The sequence below is a fragment of the Megalobrama amblycephala genome, linkage group LG14 (genome assembly GCF_018812025.1).
Source record: "Megalobrama amblycephala isolate DHTTF-2021 linkage group LG14, ASM1881202v1, whole genome shotgun sequence".
Taxonomy (NCBI): domain Eukaryota; kingdom Metazoa; phylum Chordata; class Actinopteri; order Cypriniformes; family Xenocyprididae; genus Megalobrama; species Megalobrama amblycephala.
Window position 1 is genome coordinate 45,034,236 of NC_063057.1, and position 20,420 is coordinate 45,054,655.

Genomic DNA, 20,420 nt, shown 5'->3' on the forward strand with positions numbered 1-20,420 from the left:
CCACCTTCTGTATTCAACTTACGAATAGTGTAAGTATAAGTATAGTGTAAGTAAGTGTAATGCTCGAAGCAGTGTTTTGAGATCAGCCATCACTAGATATTGTTGAAAAGTCATTATTTATGTGTTTTTGGCGCACAAAAAGTATTCTCTTTGCTTTATAATATTAAAGTAGAACCACTGTAGTTAACTGTTTTAAATATGTTTTTAGTACCTTTATGGATCTTGAGAGGTGACTGTGACATTAGCTGGCAATAGACACCTCAAAGTTCGAAACGGCCTGCCAAGCTCCAGCTGCAAAACACCTTCGTACTACCATTGGTCAGTGATAGGAGGTGTGCATTGAGGCTCCGCCTTCACTCGCATGGAACTGTTCTCTGACTCATTTCTTCTGTAGAGTTTGTTGAGGTAAGATCTCCACGGGTGAAAACATGAACACACTGGATAGCCGCTTTATAGTATAAAATGAAGTTGTGCTTCTGGTGAAATGAGGCACTGACACTGTTTTTTATGTTTGCTTAAAAGCAAGCAGCTTTACAGTATCAATCTATTGAATAAAGTGCTATGTAAATAAACGTGACTGGAGTGCTAATTTGTAGAGCTCATGCTAATACTGTTATGATCAGATGCTTTTCTTATGCTTGCAGTTTTCTCATTTTGTTGTTTATTTTATTACTGAGAAGAAAGTGTACAGCTTGTATTTACATATTCATCTAACTGTCGCTCTCAGCAGTGTTGGCGGCATCAGATGTTCGTTTACAGTATATCGCCGGTCACGCATTTCGAACTTCGTTTACTCCTAAACGAAGAACGATAAAGAACTTTGTTTGAAGTATATCGGGGCCATAAGTCTCGTGACATTTGTCTCTGCTCTTCTTGTTAGTGCAACTCTCTAGGTTTGGTCTAGTTTTTGTCTTCACACTCTTTGCAAGTCATTTGGTTAACATGTCATTGCAGATCCTGGAAATTTCTATAGTGCTCTTTGACTTCTAATCCTATTTTTTCTGGGTTGTTTGCTACCAACATCCTCTTCTTGTTCCAACTATGTGGCTTTAAGTGTTTTTGTTGGCTTGACTCTGGAATATTCAACCTCTGGAAAAACTGGTCTCTGAAAAAGCCTTGAAATCGCCCGTCGTCAATGTTACATTCAGAAAGTATTCAGGACCTGTTTTTTGTTAGGTTGTAGACTTGTGCGAAAATGCTTTTTTCTCTTCAATATACACTCCATAACCTATAATGAAAAAACAAACTAGGTTTGTTAAAACTTTGCAAATGTATTAAAAAGAACAAACTGTAATATCACATATATTTTCAGATCCTTTGCTGTTGAGGCTTAGCTCCGATGCATCTAATTTCTCTAGATCACCATTGAGATGTTTCTATGCTTTGACTGGAATATTTGCATTGGGAAAGGCACATACCCATGTACAAAAGGTCTAAAAAGGTGAAAATGCATATCAGAGCAGGAGCCAAGCCATTACGGTTAAGCCCAGAACACACCAAGCTGACAGTCGGCCATCGGGCAGTTTTTGTTCGTCGGCCGACTAAGTTTTCTCAGTGTGTTCCGCACTGTCGGCTGAAGTTGGTCCTTGTCAGCTTTTTTTTGGCCGATTTGACATGTTGAATCAGCGTCGGAGCTCGTCGGTCAGTCGAGCCATCTGATCATTCTGCTGTTCACCCGCTGGTACGGAAAGGCATTTCTTCTTACGCAGGTGCAGAACGGACGTGCTACTTGGCCGTTGGCTGTTGAGCGTTGGTTTGGTGTGTCAGGCCAACTTTGGACACAGACGCTGCTGACATGAGCCAACCCCACAGTCTGCTTTCGTCGCCACTAGTTCGTCGGCTTGGTGTGTATCGGGCTTTAAAGGAACTGCCTGCAGAGCTCAGAAGCAAGATTGTGTTGAAGCATTGAAGGTTCTTAAGAGCAGAGGCTTCCGTAATTCTTAAATCAAAGAACGTTTAAACAACCAGGGATCGTCCAGACAGGACAATGGGTCTCATTCACTAATAATTGTGTACTCTCTTTGTATTTATACACACCTTTTAACTCCTCATGAAAACTTTCACAACACGTGCATATGCACATGAATCTTATGCTGATGAATATGGAGTATTCTAAACGAGGAATATTTCTTGATTTCTTAAACCTCTTTACCCAGGCCCTGAAAATTGCAATTTCTTTCCAAGATGATTTTGAAGTTTCAGGTCTCTGTGGATATATGTAATTCTTCTCCCACTGAAGACATGTGAAGCCTCATGTGATTGTTAAGGTTTCCTTTAAATCTGAAACTCTTTTCACACTGAAGACACTTGAAAGGCCTCTCTCCAGAGTGAACTCTCATGTGAGACTGAAGGTTCCCTTTAAGTGTGAAACTCTTTCCACACTGAGGACAGGTGAAAGGCTTCTCTCCAGAGTGAATTCTTATGTGAACCTCAAGGATTGCTTTGTTTTTACAAGTCTTTCCACAGTGATGGCACATGAAAGGCTTCTCTCCAGTGTGACTTACAACATGCCTCTTAAGATGATTGCTGTCTGTGAAACACTTTCCACACTGATGACATATAAAACTGTTATCTTTTGAGTGAATCTTCGTGTGGTAATTAAGTGTTTCTTTACGTCCGAAACTCTTTCCACACTGATCACATGTGAACGGCTTTTCTCCAGAGTGACTTCTCATGTGAGTCTTCAGATTTCCTTTTCTTGAGAAGTTCTTCCCACACAGTTTGCAGATATAAGAGCTCTCTCCAGTGTGATTTCTCAAGTGGGTATAAAGGGTTTCTTTACGTCTGAAACTTATTCCACACTGAACACATATGAACGGTTTCTCTCCAGTGTGAATTCTCATGTGAGTCTTCAGATTTCCTTTTAGTGAGAAGCTCTTTCCACAGAGTTTGCAGGTGAAAGGATTCTCTCCAGTGTGAAGTCTCATGTGGGCATTAAGTGTTGTTTTATACACAAAACATTTTCCACAGTGATCACATGTGAATGGCTTCTCTCCAGTGTGAACGTTCATGTGATTTTTGAGGCTTACCTTATGACAGAAACTCTTTCCGCAGTGATCGCATGTGAAAGGCCTCTCTCCAGTGTGGATTCTCATGTGAGTCTTAAGGTTTTTACTGAATCTGAAATGTTTTCCACACTGATGACACAAGAAATGTTTCTCTCCAGTATGAGTTTTTACATGATTCTTAAGGAGTTTCCTGTCTGTGAAACTCTTTCCACAATGATGACATTTAAAACAGTTCTCATATAAGTGAGACTTCATGTGGTAAGTAAGCTTTTCTTTACATCTGAAACTCTTTCCACACTGACCACATACAAACGGCTTCTCTCCAGTGTGAATTCTCATGTGATTCTTAAGACTGTCTTTTCGTGAGAAGTTCTTCCCACACAGTTTGCAGGTGAAAGGCTTCTCTCCAGAGTGAACTCTTTTGTGGACATCAAGGTTTTGTTTTTGTGTTAAATTAGAAATGTTAGATTTGGTCTTTTGAGGTCTTTTTCGTGAGATCTTTTCAGTCTGTGTAGATTTTTCTCCAGTCATGAAATCATGATGTTTCTCAAACTGATTTTTATCTTCCACTTCATTGAGTTCTTGATTCTCATCTTTCAGCGGCATCAGGTCTAAGGTGAAAAGAGACAAATGCAAATTAACACCAGTGCAGACCTGCCAACCTTGGAAAAAAAAAATGAGTACCATCATTGTGACGGGATGGGACACAGGGTTTGAGGAGATGGGGGGAGTTCATATATATTCTAAAATTTTTCAACATATAAATTTGTTGTGAAAAAAACAATGCAGTCACATATTTCAGAAAAACTCTTAATTAAAAGACATATTTACATTTAGGAAGAGGCAGCCATTTGTGCGCATGTATGAATAATCTGCTTTTGAGAATTTTGCATCATTCATCACCTCTGCTTACAGTCGCACTTGCTCTTGACTGCTTTGTCTCATAGCTTGCTGACTTGACCTTTCTGAGAAGAGCATCACTAAAGCTTTCCACGTGACAAGACAGTCTTCTTTGCAGCCATGCTCACCTTTCTTTTCACCAAGGCACTTATGTCAATGTTCAGGTTGGCTCTGTTATGGGTCTTGTTTTTTGTAACGAGACTGAAAACCCTCTCACAATCAGCATTTCTATGAAAGACAACCGATAATCTAAGCATTGTCGACTTAAATGCCTGGTGAACATGCAAGCTAGCTTTCAAATTACGTAGCGGTAGAATAACATTATTAATGTTAAAGATTTTCCAAAGGTTAGCAGGTCAGTCACACACACCTTTGTGCTATTCCTGTTAAAGCAGTATTTTAGAGTAAACACTAGTCATAATCTAACCAAGGAAAATACTCTTATCTGTTTTTTTGCAAAACAGAAATTAAACACTTACTACAGCACAGTACATGGTAAAACCATGGTACATTTTCGTAAGTGCTGATCTATAAACTATTTTCATTACAAATCAGGGTAAATGTTTGCGCACCTTGTGGTTAAGTGGCACAAACTCACACCAAATGAGTTTGTGTGGAGCAGCAGTTAGGGCTGTTTCCTTAATTTTTGGAATCGAGTCTGTTTCCAATTCCTGGTTCTGGAATCTATTGGAATTGATTTCAAGACTGTATTTTAGTCATATAATTTTAAGTACAGCATTTTAAGCGGCTAATAGTAATCACTACACCTGCTTAGCATTTATAATGTAAGCATCCTTAAAGGTGCTAAAGAGGATCTTTTCGTCGACTGAGAAACCAAAGACTGTTACTGAGTTTTTGAAATGAGCGCATGCGTAAGAACAACCCCCCTCCTTCGAAGGAACGCCTCCCAAAACTCATAAACACTCGTACTGGAACACGAGTGTTTACCACCGGCATTCGCTGTGTCGTGTTAGTGGATTCATTATGTCGGACTCACCACAGGTAACTCATAATCTGCAGTTGTTACTCCTGTCTCCTGACAAAAACATTGCATGCAGCGCCTGTGGAGTGTGGAAAGTTACTGGAGCGCGCAGCCGCGCAGGTCTCTCACAAGGAACGTCATGGCAGTGACTGACAAGCCAGAGGGCCAATCGTTTACGCCAGAGTTTCCCAAACTTCAGAGTGGTAAGGCCCCCCCAAAAACATAGCAAAAGCTCCACGACCCCCCCCCCCCCCCCCGCCCCGCCCCGTCCATTATAAACAAATATATAGATCAGTAGTATATATATATATATATATATATATATATATACTTTATTAAATATATCTAATATACAAATATATTTGTATATTAGATATATTTAATAAAGTCTCTTTGCACAAAATTATCAACATTTATTAACCAGTTTGTAAGAATTTCTTGTGAATTATGAGAACTACCATAAAATGTAATATTTTTATATTCCTGTGAAAGATGACGTAAACATTCTTTACAAATATATTTGAAGAGTTCATTTGCAAAAACAGATAACTCCGTTTTTATGAATTCTCACAAATCATGTTTTTTATCAATCAAACTGCAGTTGGGTTGTTTTGATTAAGTAATAACTCCAAAAAATACAATTAACTTACAAAATTAAAAGTATGTAAAAAATAAAATAAATAAAAAAATTAAAAGTTTTAGCAAAAGCAGATAACTCCAACAGTGGTTTTTTGGCAAAAACAACTCCACATTTCATGTTTCAGAGTTAAACAAAACCAAGTAATTTAAAACGCACTCAAACACACGTGCACACAAACACGCTAACATCGGCACACATACACACACGCATCCACGCACTTCTGCATACACGCGCGCGCACACATACACAAACGCAAAAGGACAAACAAGGGTTCAGCATGTAAAAGTCGTGTAAGGTGTACAAGGACTTGCAGGAGTCGAAATTATAAATCCTCGATCACTTTTAGTCAGCTTTGACTAAAATACCGGCTTTTTGACAAAACGGATTTTGAGTTCAGAACGTGCTATAGTCTATGTGGAGAATAGCCTAATGCACACGCACAGCAGTCAGTTCTTTCTTTCTTTCTTTCTTTCTTTCTTTCTTTCTTTAAAAATGGAGTTTATCGGTTTTTGCAAATGAACTTTTCAGGTTCAGGATACATGTACTCCTCGCTGTAGCTACTTACTAGTTTTACATTTACTTGAAGTGCAGTTAGGTCTGTTATTGGGTTATTGTCATCCTCTGCTCCACCGTGGCATTATTGAATTGGAGGTTAATTGTGACCAACTGTGAATTCCTGCTAAGCAACTGACGTCAGTTTGAAAATAAGTAATGTATCTCACCTCGCTATAATGTGAAAAAATAATGTTTTTATATGTTTTATGTTTGTGTAATAAGGAGGGAAGAAATCACATTTCAGAACAATTATAATATTTTAATTTTTTTAATTATTTTAATATCTTGATTTAGCCTATCCACGGCCCCCCTGCAATACCGCTACGGCCCACCGGGGGGCCGCGGCCCACAGTTTGGGAAGCACTGGTTTACGCGATGATCGCGTAAACGATTGGCTGATGTTTTTAAGGCCCTACCTCGTGCACAGATGATGTATATTAATATTATTCCTTTCGGTACACCTAATAAATAGTCTTTTATCAGTTAGTAAAGACAGTTTCAAGTAATATTGCAAAAATGTATAAAACAAAACATCCTCTTTAGCACCTTTAATTGATATGGTAATACACCAAATCACATGAAAATAACGGGCTTGATAGCAATAAGCCATAAAATGTCATAAATTCTTCAAATTGTCCAAAACAACAGAAAAGTTCAAGCTGGCCTCTCTTATCTATCCAAACAGACCTTGAGGGTATGATGTATGCTTAAGGTATATAACTGACCTGTTAATTCGACTGGTACCCTTACTCTTATCTTTACTCGCCTCTTGCTGTCTCTCGTGGCGCCACTTCTATGTTTTTCTGGCAGGTTACTATACTCAGAATTCAGAATCTTCTAATTGTAGATGTTAGGTTTTTAATGGTTGTCATACCTGTTGGTTTCATTAAACTTTTTATTATCAATTAAAAGTTCTTGTGCTATTTTAAGTTTGAATCTAATAAATAAAGAATGTTACATAGGCGTAATTGGCTGCCTGGATCTCATTACCTCAAATTTTTGCATCACACACAATCCATATACTATCGTAACTGTGTTTATTAGCTTCTTGATTCACATGTAGAAATGTTTCTTTGGGTTTGTTTTTCGTGGAGCTCAGAAAATTGAGGGAAGCTAAATTAAATAATGACATCATGAAATTGACCTAAAGAGAAGGAAGCTTCGGACGTTATGAATCAGCGTATCGAATCATGATTCGGAACACGTATCAAACTGCCAAACTGCTGAAATCACGTGACTTTGGCGCTCCGAACCGCTGATTCGACACACTAATTCATAACGCTCTGAAGCTTCATGAAGCAGTGTTTTGAAATCGGCCATCACTATATAAGTCGTTATTTTGTTTTTTTGGCACACCAAAAATATTCTCGTCGCTTTATAATATTAATATTGAACCACTGTACTCACATGAACTGATTTAAATATGTTTTTAGTACATTAATGGATCTTGAGAGAGGAAATGTCATTGCTTCCTCTGCAAGCCTCATGGAGCCATCGGATTTCAACAAATATATCTTATTTTGCGTTCCGAAGATTAACGAAGGTCTTACGGGTGTGGAACGGCATGAGGGTGAGTAATAAATGACAGAATTTTCATTTTTGGGTGAACTAACCCTTTAATGTAAAGAAAATCCACATGTGTTGCTGCTACATGGAATTCAGGAGAAGAAACTCTCATCCTAGATCAACTTATAATGCTGCAGTTACAACATTTGCATTGAGCTTTATAGAAGATGTTAAACTTACAACAGTTACCTCCTTTAGTGCACAATGTGCGTCTTTAATTTGAACTGTTTGTGTTACTCACAAACATTCAAACAGTTTGATTTAAACTAATATGTTGCAGTTTGTTATTTACCCAACAAAGACATTTAAAAGAACAAGCTGTCAGTGGGAGAAATGTTTTATTTAATTAGCAAGCAGGTGTATGACTTAATATTTCTTGATTCAATGAATATGTATTGCTGTTGTGTTCAGATATGTTAATATGTCATTATAATAATATTGTTTTTGTAAACCAACCTGTTTGTCCCTCAGTATCTTCTTGTTTCACTCTGAATGTTTCTTCAATCTTCATGTCTTCACTTTCTTCTTTAATAAATGCCATCTTTATAATAGTGTCACATGGATCGCAGTCGCTTCACCAGGAGTTTTTCAGTGTGTTTGGACACTCTGTCATGTTTAAGAAGAGAATAATTAACAGAAAGAAAAATAAACCAAAAGGGTATGTCTCAATCAGCTCATTAGTTTAGTAGTCAGAGTGAGAGTTAATGGCCTTGAATGACCTGATTAGCCAAAAACACTCAAAATTAGCTCTGCAAATTAATGACATAACACAATTTATATAGTAGGTTTATATTTAGGCATGTATGCTTTACATTGCTATTTAATGATACATTATGCTTCAAAAGCAGTTGGTTTGTATAACTTTGTCATGACATGTTTGTGTTTCTGTTGCATTTACACTGTTTTGACCAGCATGTGTCGTCAGCGTGCGATGATAATTCAGTCATTATGTGGAGTTTTTCTCCATCACTGTTCGCCAGTGACCGAATTCGTGTTTATGATAAAATGATTCACGAATCAAAACGAGACATGCTTTTTCTGTTACTCGTGTGTGGATGCTGTTTACTCACAAAAATAACGTTAATGTTAAATAAAGCCTTACAATGTTACATTAAATAATATATAAACATTTAACATAACTTGTCAAATCTATAAACTTAACTAAACCGTTTGCATTTATTTAAATATAAAACCACAAACCTTTCTTCAGCTGAATCACAACAGATGCTGCCTTATGACGTCATATCGCCACGCCAAAATAAAAGTCTTATTCACGCTACTGTATAAAATCTCAAAAGTGCAGAGAAATGTGCACCCATTTAAAAAGCATCTTCAAATCTTATATATTATATATATAAAATATTCAAATATTTAAAAAAAAAATCAATATGCTTAAAGAGTTAGTTTACCCAAAAGTGAAAATTCTATCAATTACTCACCCTCATGTCGTTCCTAATGCCGAGTTCAGACTGCACGATTTTAGCCCCGATTTTGGCTCGCCGACAGGTTTTGAGAAATCGCCGACAAATGCCCGAAATCACAGGCAAATCGGTGCTCGTTCACGCGAGTGACAATCACGCAGTGTGAATGAGCAAAGACGCGATCTGAGAGAATCGCCGACGAGTCGCCGACGCCCGTGAGATATTTGGCATGCTAAATATCTGGACCTGTCAGCGATTCAAAATCCTGCTGTGTGAAAAGTGTTCTGACTGAAAACTACATCGGCGATGACCGACAGCCAATGAGAGAGCAAGATACAGAGCAGCGGGGAGTTCGGGGAGGAGTTATAGACCACAACATCAGCAAGCATGGCTTCATTCACATAAACATTACAATTCTATCAAACGGAAACAAAACACAAACATTTGCTTGACCATCCGCAACAGCAGCACATTGAAAAGTTATGTATTTACCTCCAACTCTCGTTGCAGAAACACACAATCCACAGTCTCCCCAACCATTTCCTCCTCCATATTTTCTTTTCTTTTTCTTATATTCGCTGCAAATCAGCGCACAGGCAACTCGTATTTCAAGCTTCTTGCGGGCTACCGTTTTTAATAATAATAATAATAACTCTGGTCCTGCACGCGTGATATCGCGTTGTTTCCTTGTCACATCTCGCGTGTGTTTGGTTGTGAAACGTAGTTTGCGTGCCAGACAGAGTTGTCGGCGATTCTTCCTATTGTAAAGTCACGCAGTGTGAAACCTTCTGTCGCCGATCCATCGTGCAGTTTGAACACAGCAGCGACTGAATGCTGGCCAAGATAGTCATGCAGTGTGAAAAGAACAATGACCCGACTTCTTTGAAAATCGTGCAGTCTGAACTCGGCTTAACCCGTAAAACCTTCGTTCATCTTCGGAACACAAATTAAGATATTTTAATGGAATCCGAGGGCATCTGATCCACACATAAGCCAAGTTTCCATCGAGTTTTTGCAATGTTTTTTTATCGACAAAGCAAATATGCGCAAAAAAATATTTGCGAAATTTACCACCTCAAGGCTGTTTCCATCCAATTGGCCTTTTAACGATAAAATTGTTTGCGTGATGATGTCATCCAAAAAAAAAAAAACATTGTCGCAAATGTTTTCTTGTATCACAAAAAAAAATCTGCTCTTGAGCCGTTTCCATACAGAATTTTGCGTATATCGCAAATTCATAGCTATATTTTGCATCCAGAATATTTGTAAAATGTACAGAGTAATGAGACAATTGAAATTCATCAGTAGGCTACTACTTATTTTCACATATAATGTTATTAAATATGAAATATAAGAAGAAGGTGGTGAAGTGGAGCATATTGCAACAATCTTTAACGCCTTGAACATGCAGTCAAGCCAGTCGCGGTTTGACGCATCCGAGAATGCATTCAGATCATTCAAAGCAAAAAAAAAAAAATTGCTGTTGATTTTTTTTTCTCTCAGAGACAGATGCAGCTGTAAACATTTTATTTGCGTATTTAACTTTTTTTAAATTGTCTGAATTAGCTAAACTGAGGCTTATTGTCACGTTAGAGCTTCTATTAGAGCTTTATTTTCCAACCACTTTATTTTCCTAATTTATTTGAGATAAAATTCTATAGCCTATTAATAAATTGCACTTTTAAAATTATTTTATTTACAAATGTCATGTTGATTTTCATTTAGCATAGAACCACTTCTGATCATGAAATCAAAAAATTTTATGACAGCACTTTTATTTATTCAGATACAGAAGTAACATTTCTGTATTTTGTTTTACCTTTCTTTTTGTCACCGTTGTCGAGCTGCAGAGATTTTCCTTGTGTGATGCATTTTAAACTAGCCTACAGAGAAATGGTGCTTTAACGGGAGCAACACCACAAACGTGGATGCTGCAGGCTATAGGCCAATTCTGTCATGTGACAACAAATTTATTTGCGTTAAAGCCCTTTTTCTCGACAAAACGTGTTTCCAAACCAATTTTTTCGACATTTGAAGTATCGACATAGAATTTATACGCTAAAGATAAACGAAAAAATATTGTGTCGACATTTTGTGTCGAAATTTTATCGACAAATGGCATTTTCATCAGCTATATCACTAAAAAAATCCTTGGATGGAAACCTGGCTACAGGCAGAAACATCATTGCACCTTTTGAGGTCCAGAAATGTACTAAAGACATTGTTAAAATTGTCAACGTGACTACAGTGGTTCAACCTTAATATTATGAAGCGAAGAGAATACTTTTTATGTAAAAAACAAAACAAAAATAACTTTATTCATCAAATTCATCTGTCCTCTGTCATACTGCTATGCTATTTTCATTGCAGAGCTTCAGTGTTTACGTACAAATGGCGGCTCAGTATTGGCCAATAATGAGTCGGCGATCTGAGGTAGAACACGGAAGCTCTGCACTGCATTCACTATGTCAACTGCATGAGAGACTGACACAGAAGAGAAGAAATTGTTGAATAAAGTCGTTATTTGTGTTTTGTTATTGCGCACAACAAGTTTTCTCATCACTTCGTAACATTAAGATTGAACCACTGCAGTCATGTGGATGATGTCTTTAATGCCTTTCTAGACCTCAAGAGGTGCAATGACTTTGCTGCAGATGTGTGGTTAAGATACCCTTGGATTTCATCAAAAATATCTTAATTTGGGTTCCAAAGATGAACGAAGGTCTTACAGGTGTGGAACGACATGAGGGTGAGTAATTAATGACAGAAATTTCATTTTTGGGAGAACACTTTAAATTTTAAGTGGTTAACCGCTCATTGATTCCCCATTGTTGACTCTTACCACTAGACCTCACACCACAACATTCATTAATATTTTTTTTATTCAAAGCATTGTACTTTGAATATAATTTAAAACATTATAAACAAGGTATAACATAGAACATAGCATAATTGCTACTGATATACGAATAAAACACAACAAAAATGTACTGAAGCGCTATTATTGGAATGAAAATGCCAAACTATTCAGACAACTGTATGCAACTATTTACATCCATTTACCACATTCTGCATCTTCTAATAGTACTAGAAGATGTGATGTACTTTGGAGTGTGTCCTACATGTCCTGCTGACTGGTGAGAATCAGAAACAGCAGCAGGAGGAAGCACCAAATCAGTAAGCTCCAGGACTAGAGCTTCCCAGAATTCCTTGTTATTTTGCCCTCTTGTTTTGGAGTGCAGCCAGTTGCTGGTGGATGATGAAGGCGTTTACCACTGCAATATCCACTAAGTGATTAAAAAGTGAGCGGTACCACTTTCAGGTTTTGCGGGGTACAGAATAGTATCTGATGAAGGTATCGGACACATCCACTCCTTCCCATGTTCCTGTATGGAAAGCAAACATAAAAGTCCAATGAACACCTTTGCAATTTTTCCCCAACACCACTAAACAATTATACTCACGTTGTAGTCGGACACTGCAATAGGAATGGGAACAATGATCATTTAGGTCCATTGACCCTCAACCAATTTTACCCTCCTCTGGACGGTCTCATTTCCATTGGTCAAGTGGAAGGAGGAGCACATCAACACTTCTCTCATGTCCTTCCATTCCACAAAGAGCGGGAAAATCTCGAGCATAAATCTCATCCTTAAGGTCGGAGTTTAAACCCTCCAAAAAGCGTGCGATCAAGGCAGGTTCATTCCACTCACATGTGGCAGCTAATGTGCGGAACTCAATGGCATAGCCTCACGTCCGTAGACTGACCGATCGAAAACCTTGGTCATCTCCTCCTTGAATAAGGCAAACCTCTCACAGCATGCCACGTCCGATTCCTAGACGGCCGTTGTCCAGTCACTCGCTCTCCCAGACAACAGTGAAATGACAAAAGCGACCTTGGCACGGTCCTCTGCGTAGGTGGAAGGCTGAAGGGAGAACACAACCTCACACTGGGATAGAAACGCTCTGCATTCCGTGGGCTCACCCGGATAACGAGAAGGGTTGTTAACTCTGGGATCGGCGGCACAGCTGAAGGTCGGTGAGGTCGGCTGATCCCACTGGAGATAATGAAGGCGTGTTCAAATCTGTGACCTGGGCGGCGAGGTTCTGCATAGCAGCAGACAGCTTGTCCTCGCTCGTGTCTGCCCAACATAGCCCCCTGCAACTCGACAGCGGAGCAAATGGGTGCCTGTTTCGCAGAGTCCATGTTGGCCAGATTATTCTGTCAGGTAAGGACGGAGGACCCAGAAGCGAATGGCAGGAACAGAAACAGTTTATTAATAATATAATGAAACACAGGCAGTCTGCCGAGCACCAACGTCTTGAGTGCACGCAGTTGGGGAACTTAAAGTCCAAAACTAACTGAAGAGGAGTCCCGAGCTTGACAGAGGGCTCACGACAAAGCGGTAACTCAGTCCCGAACCAGGTGATCAAGCGATCTCAGGCAGCAGGGAGACTAGGCAGAGAACAGGTATGACGTATACAGGGTTGGGGAGTAACGAAATACATGTAACTTATTTACATATTTAAAATACAAAATTTGAGTAACTGTATTTCATTACAGTTACATTTTAAATGGGTGGTAATCAAATTACAGTTACATTTGAAAAGTATTTTAGATTACCAAAGTGATTATTTTGAATTTCATTTAAACATTAATGTAAACTGTGACGGGTAATTCATGCAAAAAGCAATTGGTGATTCTCTGACTCCGACAGTCTGCAAAAGCATCAGCTACATTTCTGCTCATAAATTTCATTCCCCTTTTGCAACATTTCAATAATTTTAACCAAATAAGAATTGCAAGTTATTTTTATTTAGTACTGTCCTGAATAAGCTATTTCACATAAAATATGCTATTCCACAAGACAAAATGACCGAATTTATAAAAATTGCCCCATTCAAAAATGTATATACACTTGAATCTTGTCCTGTCATTACCTGATAATCCACGACTGTTTTCATGTTTTGCGATAGTTTTTTGGGAGTCCCTTGTAACTGTAAAAAAAAAATGGTAATTGCAACTTTTTATCTCACAATTCTGACTTTTTTCCTTGCAATTGCGAGTTTACATCTGACAGTTCTTAACTTTTTTCTTAGAATTGCAAGATATAAACTTGTAAATGCAAGTTATAAAGTCAGAATTGCGTGATTAAAAGACTTTTTTCTCGCAATTGCTAGAAATCTCACAATTCTGACTTCTTTTCTTGCAAAATGTGAGTTTATATCTCAGAATTATGACTTTATAACTCACAATTGCAACTTCATATCATGCAATTCTGAGAAAAAAGTCAGAATTGTGAGAAAAACTTATAATTACCTTTTTTTTGTGTGTTACATACTTATAGTATTCCAAAGTATTCTAAAGTATTTAGTTTAAGTTACAGAACTTGGGTAATCTAACAAAATACATTACAAATTACTTTTTAAAGCATGTATTTTGTAATCTGTAGTGAAATACATTTTAAAACTAACCTACCCAGCCCTGGACGTATACGGCTGGACAATACAAACAAGACTGAGAATACGTAATAATCTGGCAAAGAGTCGAGAGAACAGCAGAGTAAAGTAGCAGAGAAAATTAGAGTAGAGAAAGAACAGGTGTGGAGATGATCAGCGCGAGTGCTGATTGCAATAACGAACAGCTGAGTCTAAGTAGCTAGTCTGGCTATCACCAGACCAAGCTCAATTTAAAATTGAACATTGGTCTGGAGAGTCTGTATGTATTTCCTACTGCACAAGAGGCGTGATCAACGAGCATTAGTCACGCAATTGGATAGTCCTTCAACCAATCAGATCAACGATCCGGGTGACGTACTTTGCAGAGCGATGCGAAAACTCCAGTGTGTCTCAATCAGCTCCCTAGTTCAGTAGTCAGGGCACTGATCAGGGAATCAGCCACATTCACTTTCATGATATACTGATTCACGACCTAGGGAACTAGGGAGCTGATTGAGACGCAGGTTTAGTTTGTAGCATTGATCCGCGGTTTGCAGAAGCAGCAATGGCATCGAGCGATTTTTGCAGGTTGTGCCAAAAACATGAAAGCGAGTGGTATTTACACCCACTCGAGCAATATTGCTAAACTAAATAAGTCATTCAGCATCGTCGAGAGGTTAAAAGGCGAGTCTGATACTGTTCTGGTTCAGTGTAAATGAACGCGGAATATAGCCGCCCTAAACTACGTCATTGTCATGACAACCAAAAATAATTCCAGTCAGCTCAGGTGGCGCGAGATTCAAGAAGCAGGAGATGAAACATATAGAGCAAATAATAAAAATATTGTCTACCAACAAGGGGCATTGAAGTAAAAGAGTCCTGTACTCACATCGTGAAGCAAACCACCAAAATAACAGCAGAGAATTGTCGTGTGTCATCAATTGGCTTTCGCCGTTTTTAATCTTCCTATGAAGAGACTGATCAACGCTCTGCTACATTTCTCTGAGATAAGGTAAATGCTTAACACAATCGGCGTCACTGTGATTGTGCATTGTTATATTGGAGTGACGGGTAGATCAGATTGAGTTTGAAAACTGCTTGCCGTCGCTTCTCTATCGTCATCGTGTTATACCCGCCAATAGCGAGCAAGGTGGATAAGCCAGTCTGTGATTGGTTCCCGCAAAAATGTAAGAGATGCAGCAGAATTGAATGTATGGGTTTCCAGACTGAGTTGCCGGGCGAAATCAAATCGCCGGCAGATCAGGCTGGGTTTACCCAGACTACTAAGTAGCAGTAATGATAGGAGAAAGAGAAACAGAGAATATCAAACCTGACTCATTACACATTTATTGGGATAGATGTTTATAAAGAGAAAAGGTAACTGTTCATGATGGCTGTTTATAAAGAGAAAAGATAACTTCATGGTGGCTGCATGTTAAGAAAGACAACTGTTTTTTGTAAAAATGTTTAATAAAGAGCATGCTAGTAGAATAGTAAGGAAATAGCAAGTATTAGTAAGAAAGGCAGTTATTACCGTTGATTATTACCGTCTTGAAGAAGAAGAGCAGGACACAGCAAAGAAGAAGAGTCCATGGAACAAAGAGACAAGGCTTTTATATATAGACTCAGATGAGGGGTATTCCAAAGAAGATGACCTCAAGAAGTCAGATTGTCTATAAAAGGCTGAAACGTGAAAACAGCAGAGGCTGCTTCGCACCTGAAGAGCTTCTCCAGCACCAGAACCATCGCTGATGTTGCCTCCATCGCTTATATCCCCGTGACTGAAGAACTATTTGATATTTATACTTTATTTAATTACTTGTATAGAATGTTTGTAAAATATATGTAATGCTAGAAATACTAATTGTAATAAATAAATGAACTTATAACTTTATAACTAAACTTGGCCTCATTAATTTAAGTCGTTGAACCTGAACAGACCCCGGAAAAGTCTTCTATCTGATTGTATTTTAAAATGCTTATAATTTAGATCAGATTTAACTTACTTACCTAACCTGAGAATAATAAAGAATAAGGTAAAGGTGTTTAGAGATGCACCATAAAACAGCCTTTAACACTATGATTATTCAGGTAGGGTAAGGATAGTCAATTCTAGGCTAAACCATAAAGTACTCACCCGCCTGCAGGTTGAAGTTCTTCAGGAATGATGGAAAACTCCTTTGTGGTTTTTCTTTCTTGAGGCTCAGTTTGTAGTTATAAGTACAGTCTCACAGAAGGCAGTTGTAACAATAAAAATAAATTATTCGGTAACATTTTATTTTACAGTGCCGTAGTTACACGTTACTACTACATGTACTTACTATAGTAATAACAGTAAATTAAAGGTGCTATAGAGGATGTTTTGTTTTATACATTTTTCCAATATTACTTGAAACTGTCTTTACTGATAAAAGACTATTTATTAGGTGAAAGGAATAATATCAATATACATCATCTGTGCACGAGGTAGGGCCTTAAAAACATCAGCCAATCTTTTGTGTGATCATCGCATAAACGATTGGCCCTCTGGCTTGTCAATCACTGCCATTACGTTCCTTGTGAGAGACGTGCGCGCTCCAGTAACTTTCCACACTCCACAGGTGCCGCATGCAATGTTTTTGTCAGGAGTAACAACTGCAGATTATGAGTTACCTGCGGTGAGTCCAACATAATGAATCCACTAACACGACACAGCAGATGCTGGTGATAAACAAACACTCGTGTTCCAATACTCGAGTTTTGGGAGGCGTTCCCTCGAAATGAGCTGTGAAGGAGGGGGGTTGTTCTTACGCATGCGCTCATTTCAAAAACTCAGTAACAGTCTTTGGTTTCTCAGTCGTCGAAAACATCCTCTATAGCACCTTTAAGCATAATTACAAGTAACTAACCCTAAACCAAACCCTAACCCTAACTGTAACTCTATAGCAAGTACATGTAGTTAATTAATAGTACTCAGTACTTATTTGAGTAATTACAATGTAACTGCAGCACTGTAAAAAAAAAAGTAACCAATTATTCTGCTGTTTGCATATTTTTTATTATTATACTATCTAGTATTGTAGTTAAGTTTTTATTGAAATGTCTTATGCATACTGCACATGTTCTTGGCATATGTGTGTCTCATCTTAACCTACTGGGAATGCATGCTTTCGCATTAAAGATAAACCAGGTCTAAGCACTGAAATGTTTCCATGTTTACATAAAATAAGTTGGCCAAGTTGTAATATGTGCCTTGAGTTTTTAGAAGTTGATTTATAGAAAAGTTTACAGTTTATAGAAAACTCTTGTTTGAAAGCACTGCATTTGTACAGTTAATTGCACCTATTGGTACTAAAATGTGACCATATGTTGTTATATAAGGTTTCATACCTGGTGTTTTTCCTTTACCATCACTTTTTAGTAATGTTTGCATTTCACTATTTTTTTCAGCAATAAATTGCTAGTTTGAGGAGTTTTTGTTAAATGTAATTTGCACACATTTAAGATGTTGCTGCTATGACTGATAAGTTAGACATGTGACCTTTCTTTACTATACATAATTTCAATCAGAATTGGGGAAATGTTGGGACGTTTTCTAAATTTGAATAAAATGAAAACTAAAAGACTTTCAAATCACATGAGCCAACATTTTATTCACAATAGAACATAGATAACATAACAAATGTTTAAACAGAGAAATTTTACAATTTTATGAACAAAATGAGCTCATATCAAATCTGATGCCTGCTACAGGTCTCAAAATAGTTGGGACGGGGGCATGTTTACCATAGTGTAGCATCTCCTCTTTTCAAAACAGATTGAAGACGTCTGGGCATCGAGGTTATAAGTTTCTGGAGTTTTGGTGTTGAAATTTGGTCCCATTCTTGCCTGAGGTTTCCAGCTGCTGAAGAGTTTGTGGTTGTCTTTGATGTATTTTTCTCTATAGGTGAAAGATCTGGACTGCAGGCATTCCAATTCAGCTCCCGGACTCTTCTATGACGAAGCGATGAACACTCAGAAACACTGTTTACATCATCAAATGGGAATTTTCTCAAAGAGGTCGAACTTATGGCCAGGTTTGATCCCATTATGAAAGATCACCTTAACCATGTCGAAAGAGGAACAGCAAGTCACAACAGCTACCTAGGCCATCATGAATGAGCTGACTGATTTGTTGAGCAGCAAAATCATATCAGCTATTGTCACGGAGTCACAGCCAACACCAACACATCGTCAACGCATCGTCACCGGATCATCATGCTCCACCCACTCATTCACAATCCTCTTAGTACTGATTCTGTTCAGAAGTGCTTGATCATATTGACTCACCTACTTCCACTGTTTACCTGTGTTCGTGGCTCCGTCAATAAAACTGTATCTGTGTTCACTTACCTCTCTGCCTCCGTCTGTGTCCTGACAGCTATAGTGAATGACATCAAGCAGGCAAAGTTTTTTTGAGTAATTCTGGACTGCACCCCAGATATAAGCCACACAGAACAGTTGTCAGTGGTCATTAGAGTGGTGTCACTAATGGAGAAGCCCCATATCAGGAACATTTTATTGGATTTTTGAAGGCAGAGGAGTCCACAGGCCAGCACTTGGCATCCATGATCCTGATGAGACTTGAGGAGTTGGGAATTCCTTTTGAAGACTGCAGAGGACAGTCATATGACAACGGGGCAAACATGAAAGGCAAAAATAAGGGAGTTCAAGCCAGGCTTTTAGAAAAGAATCCCAGAGCTCTGTTTGTGCCATGTGGGGCGCACACATTGAATTTAGTTGTGTGATGCTGCTAAGGGATCTGTTGATGCTATAAGTTACTTTGGTGTCCTGCAAAAGCTATACATGTTATTTTCAGCCTCCACCCAAAGATGGGCCATGCTGAAGAATCATGTGAGCATCACCTTAAAGATGTGGGCAGAAACAAGGTGGAAGAGCAAGGTCAAGAGTGTCGACCCCATGAGGTACCAGGGAGCTGCCATGAGAGAGGCTTTAATTGAGGTGAGAGACCACACCAAAGACCCTGCTATAAAGGCTGAGGCCCAGCTTTTGTCTGGGGAGGTGGGGACGTACCACTTCAGCATCTGCACGGTTGTTTGGTATGACATGATATCTGCAATACAGCATGCCAGCAAACTCATACAGTCTCCTAATATGCATGTGGACCTAGCTGTGAGTCTTTTGAAGAAGACTGAGCGAGAGCTACAGGGCAAGTGGCTTTGTGACTGCACAGATGGCGGCCAAAGACATTTGTGAAGATATGAATGTGGAGGCTGTTTTAAAACAAAAAAGGCTGAGGTCCACAAAGCACCACTTCTCATATGAATCACATGATGAGCCTTTCAGTGATGCACTTAGGAAGTTAGAGGTTGGATTCTTCAACGTTGTCGTTGATGCAGCCAAGTCAGCCATCAAGGAGAGATTTTCCACATTGGCAAATGTGGGAAAGAAATTCTGGGTTTTGACAAATTTCCCAAGTCTTGCAGATGAGGAGCTGGCAGAGCAATGTGAGGCACTAGGCACCACACTGCACTTTCAGGAGCACTCTGATTTGGACAGTAGAGAGCTTGTGCAGGAAATGAAGATCTTCCCTGACCTTCCATCAAAGACCATGAGCCTCCTTGAGCTTATCACTTTTATGCATGATAAGGATCTATTGGAGATCTACCCCAACTTTTGGACTGCTCTCACTTACTCTGCCAGTCACTGTGGCTCAAGCAGAGAGAAGCTTTTCAAAACTAATGTTGATCAAGTCGTACCTGAGGTCAACCATGTCACAGGAACAGCTCACTGGCCTTGCCGTCATCAGTATCAATCACTCAATAGGGGAGCAGATTTCATATGATGATATCATTGATGACTTTGCATCAAGGAAGGCCAGAACCTGACCTCTCACTTGCTACTAACAAATCTCTTGAGGACACCTTAAA

At 38.7% G+C, this 20,420-nt stretch overlaps 1 protein-coding gene across 2 annotated transcripts; it reads right to left on the reverse strand.

The window, feature by feature from the left end:
* Positions 1-1,730: 1,730 nt before the first annotated feature.
* On the reverse strand, positions 1,731-8,902 carry LOC125245818 (gastrula zinc finger protein XlCGF57.1-like). 2 transcript variants are annotated; one of them, XM_048156598.1, is made up of 3 exons: positions 8,852-8,902; positions 8,108-8,257; positions 1,731-3,619 (listed from the first exon to the last, which is right to left on the reverse strand). In XM_048156598.1, the coding sequence occupies exons 2-3, from the start codon at positions 8,190-8,192 to the stop codon at positions 2,199-2,201; spliced, it is 1,506 nt and encodes a 501-aa protein (XP_048012555.1). In that variant the 5' UTR covers positions 8,193-8,257; positions 8,852-8,902; the 3' UTR covers positions 1,731-2,198. The 2 variants fall into 2 exon arrangements, with proteins under 2 accessions (XP_048012555.1, XP_048012554.1); XM_048156597.1 differs by lacking the exon at positions 8,852-8,902 and having other exon boundaries at positions 8,108-8,841.
* Positions 8,903-20,420: the final 11,518 nt, after the last annotated feature.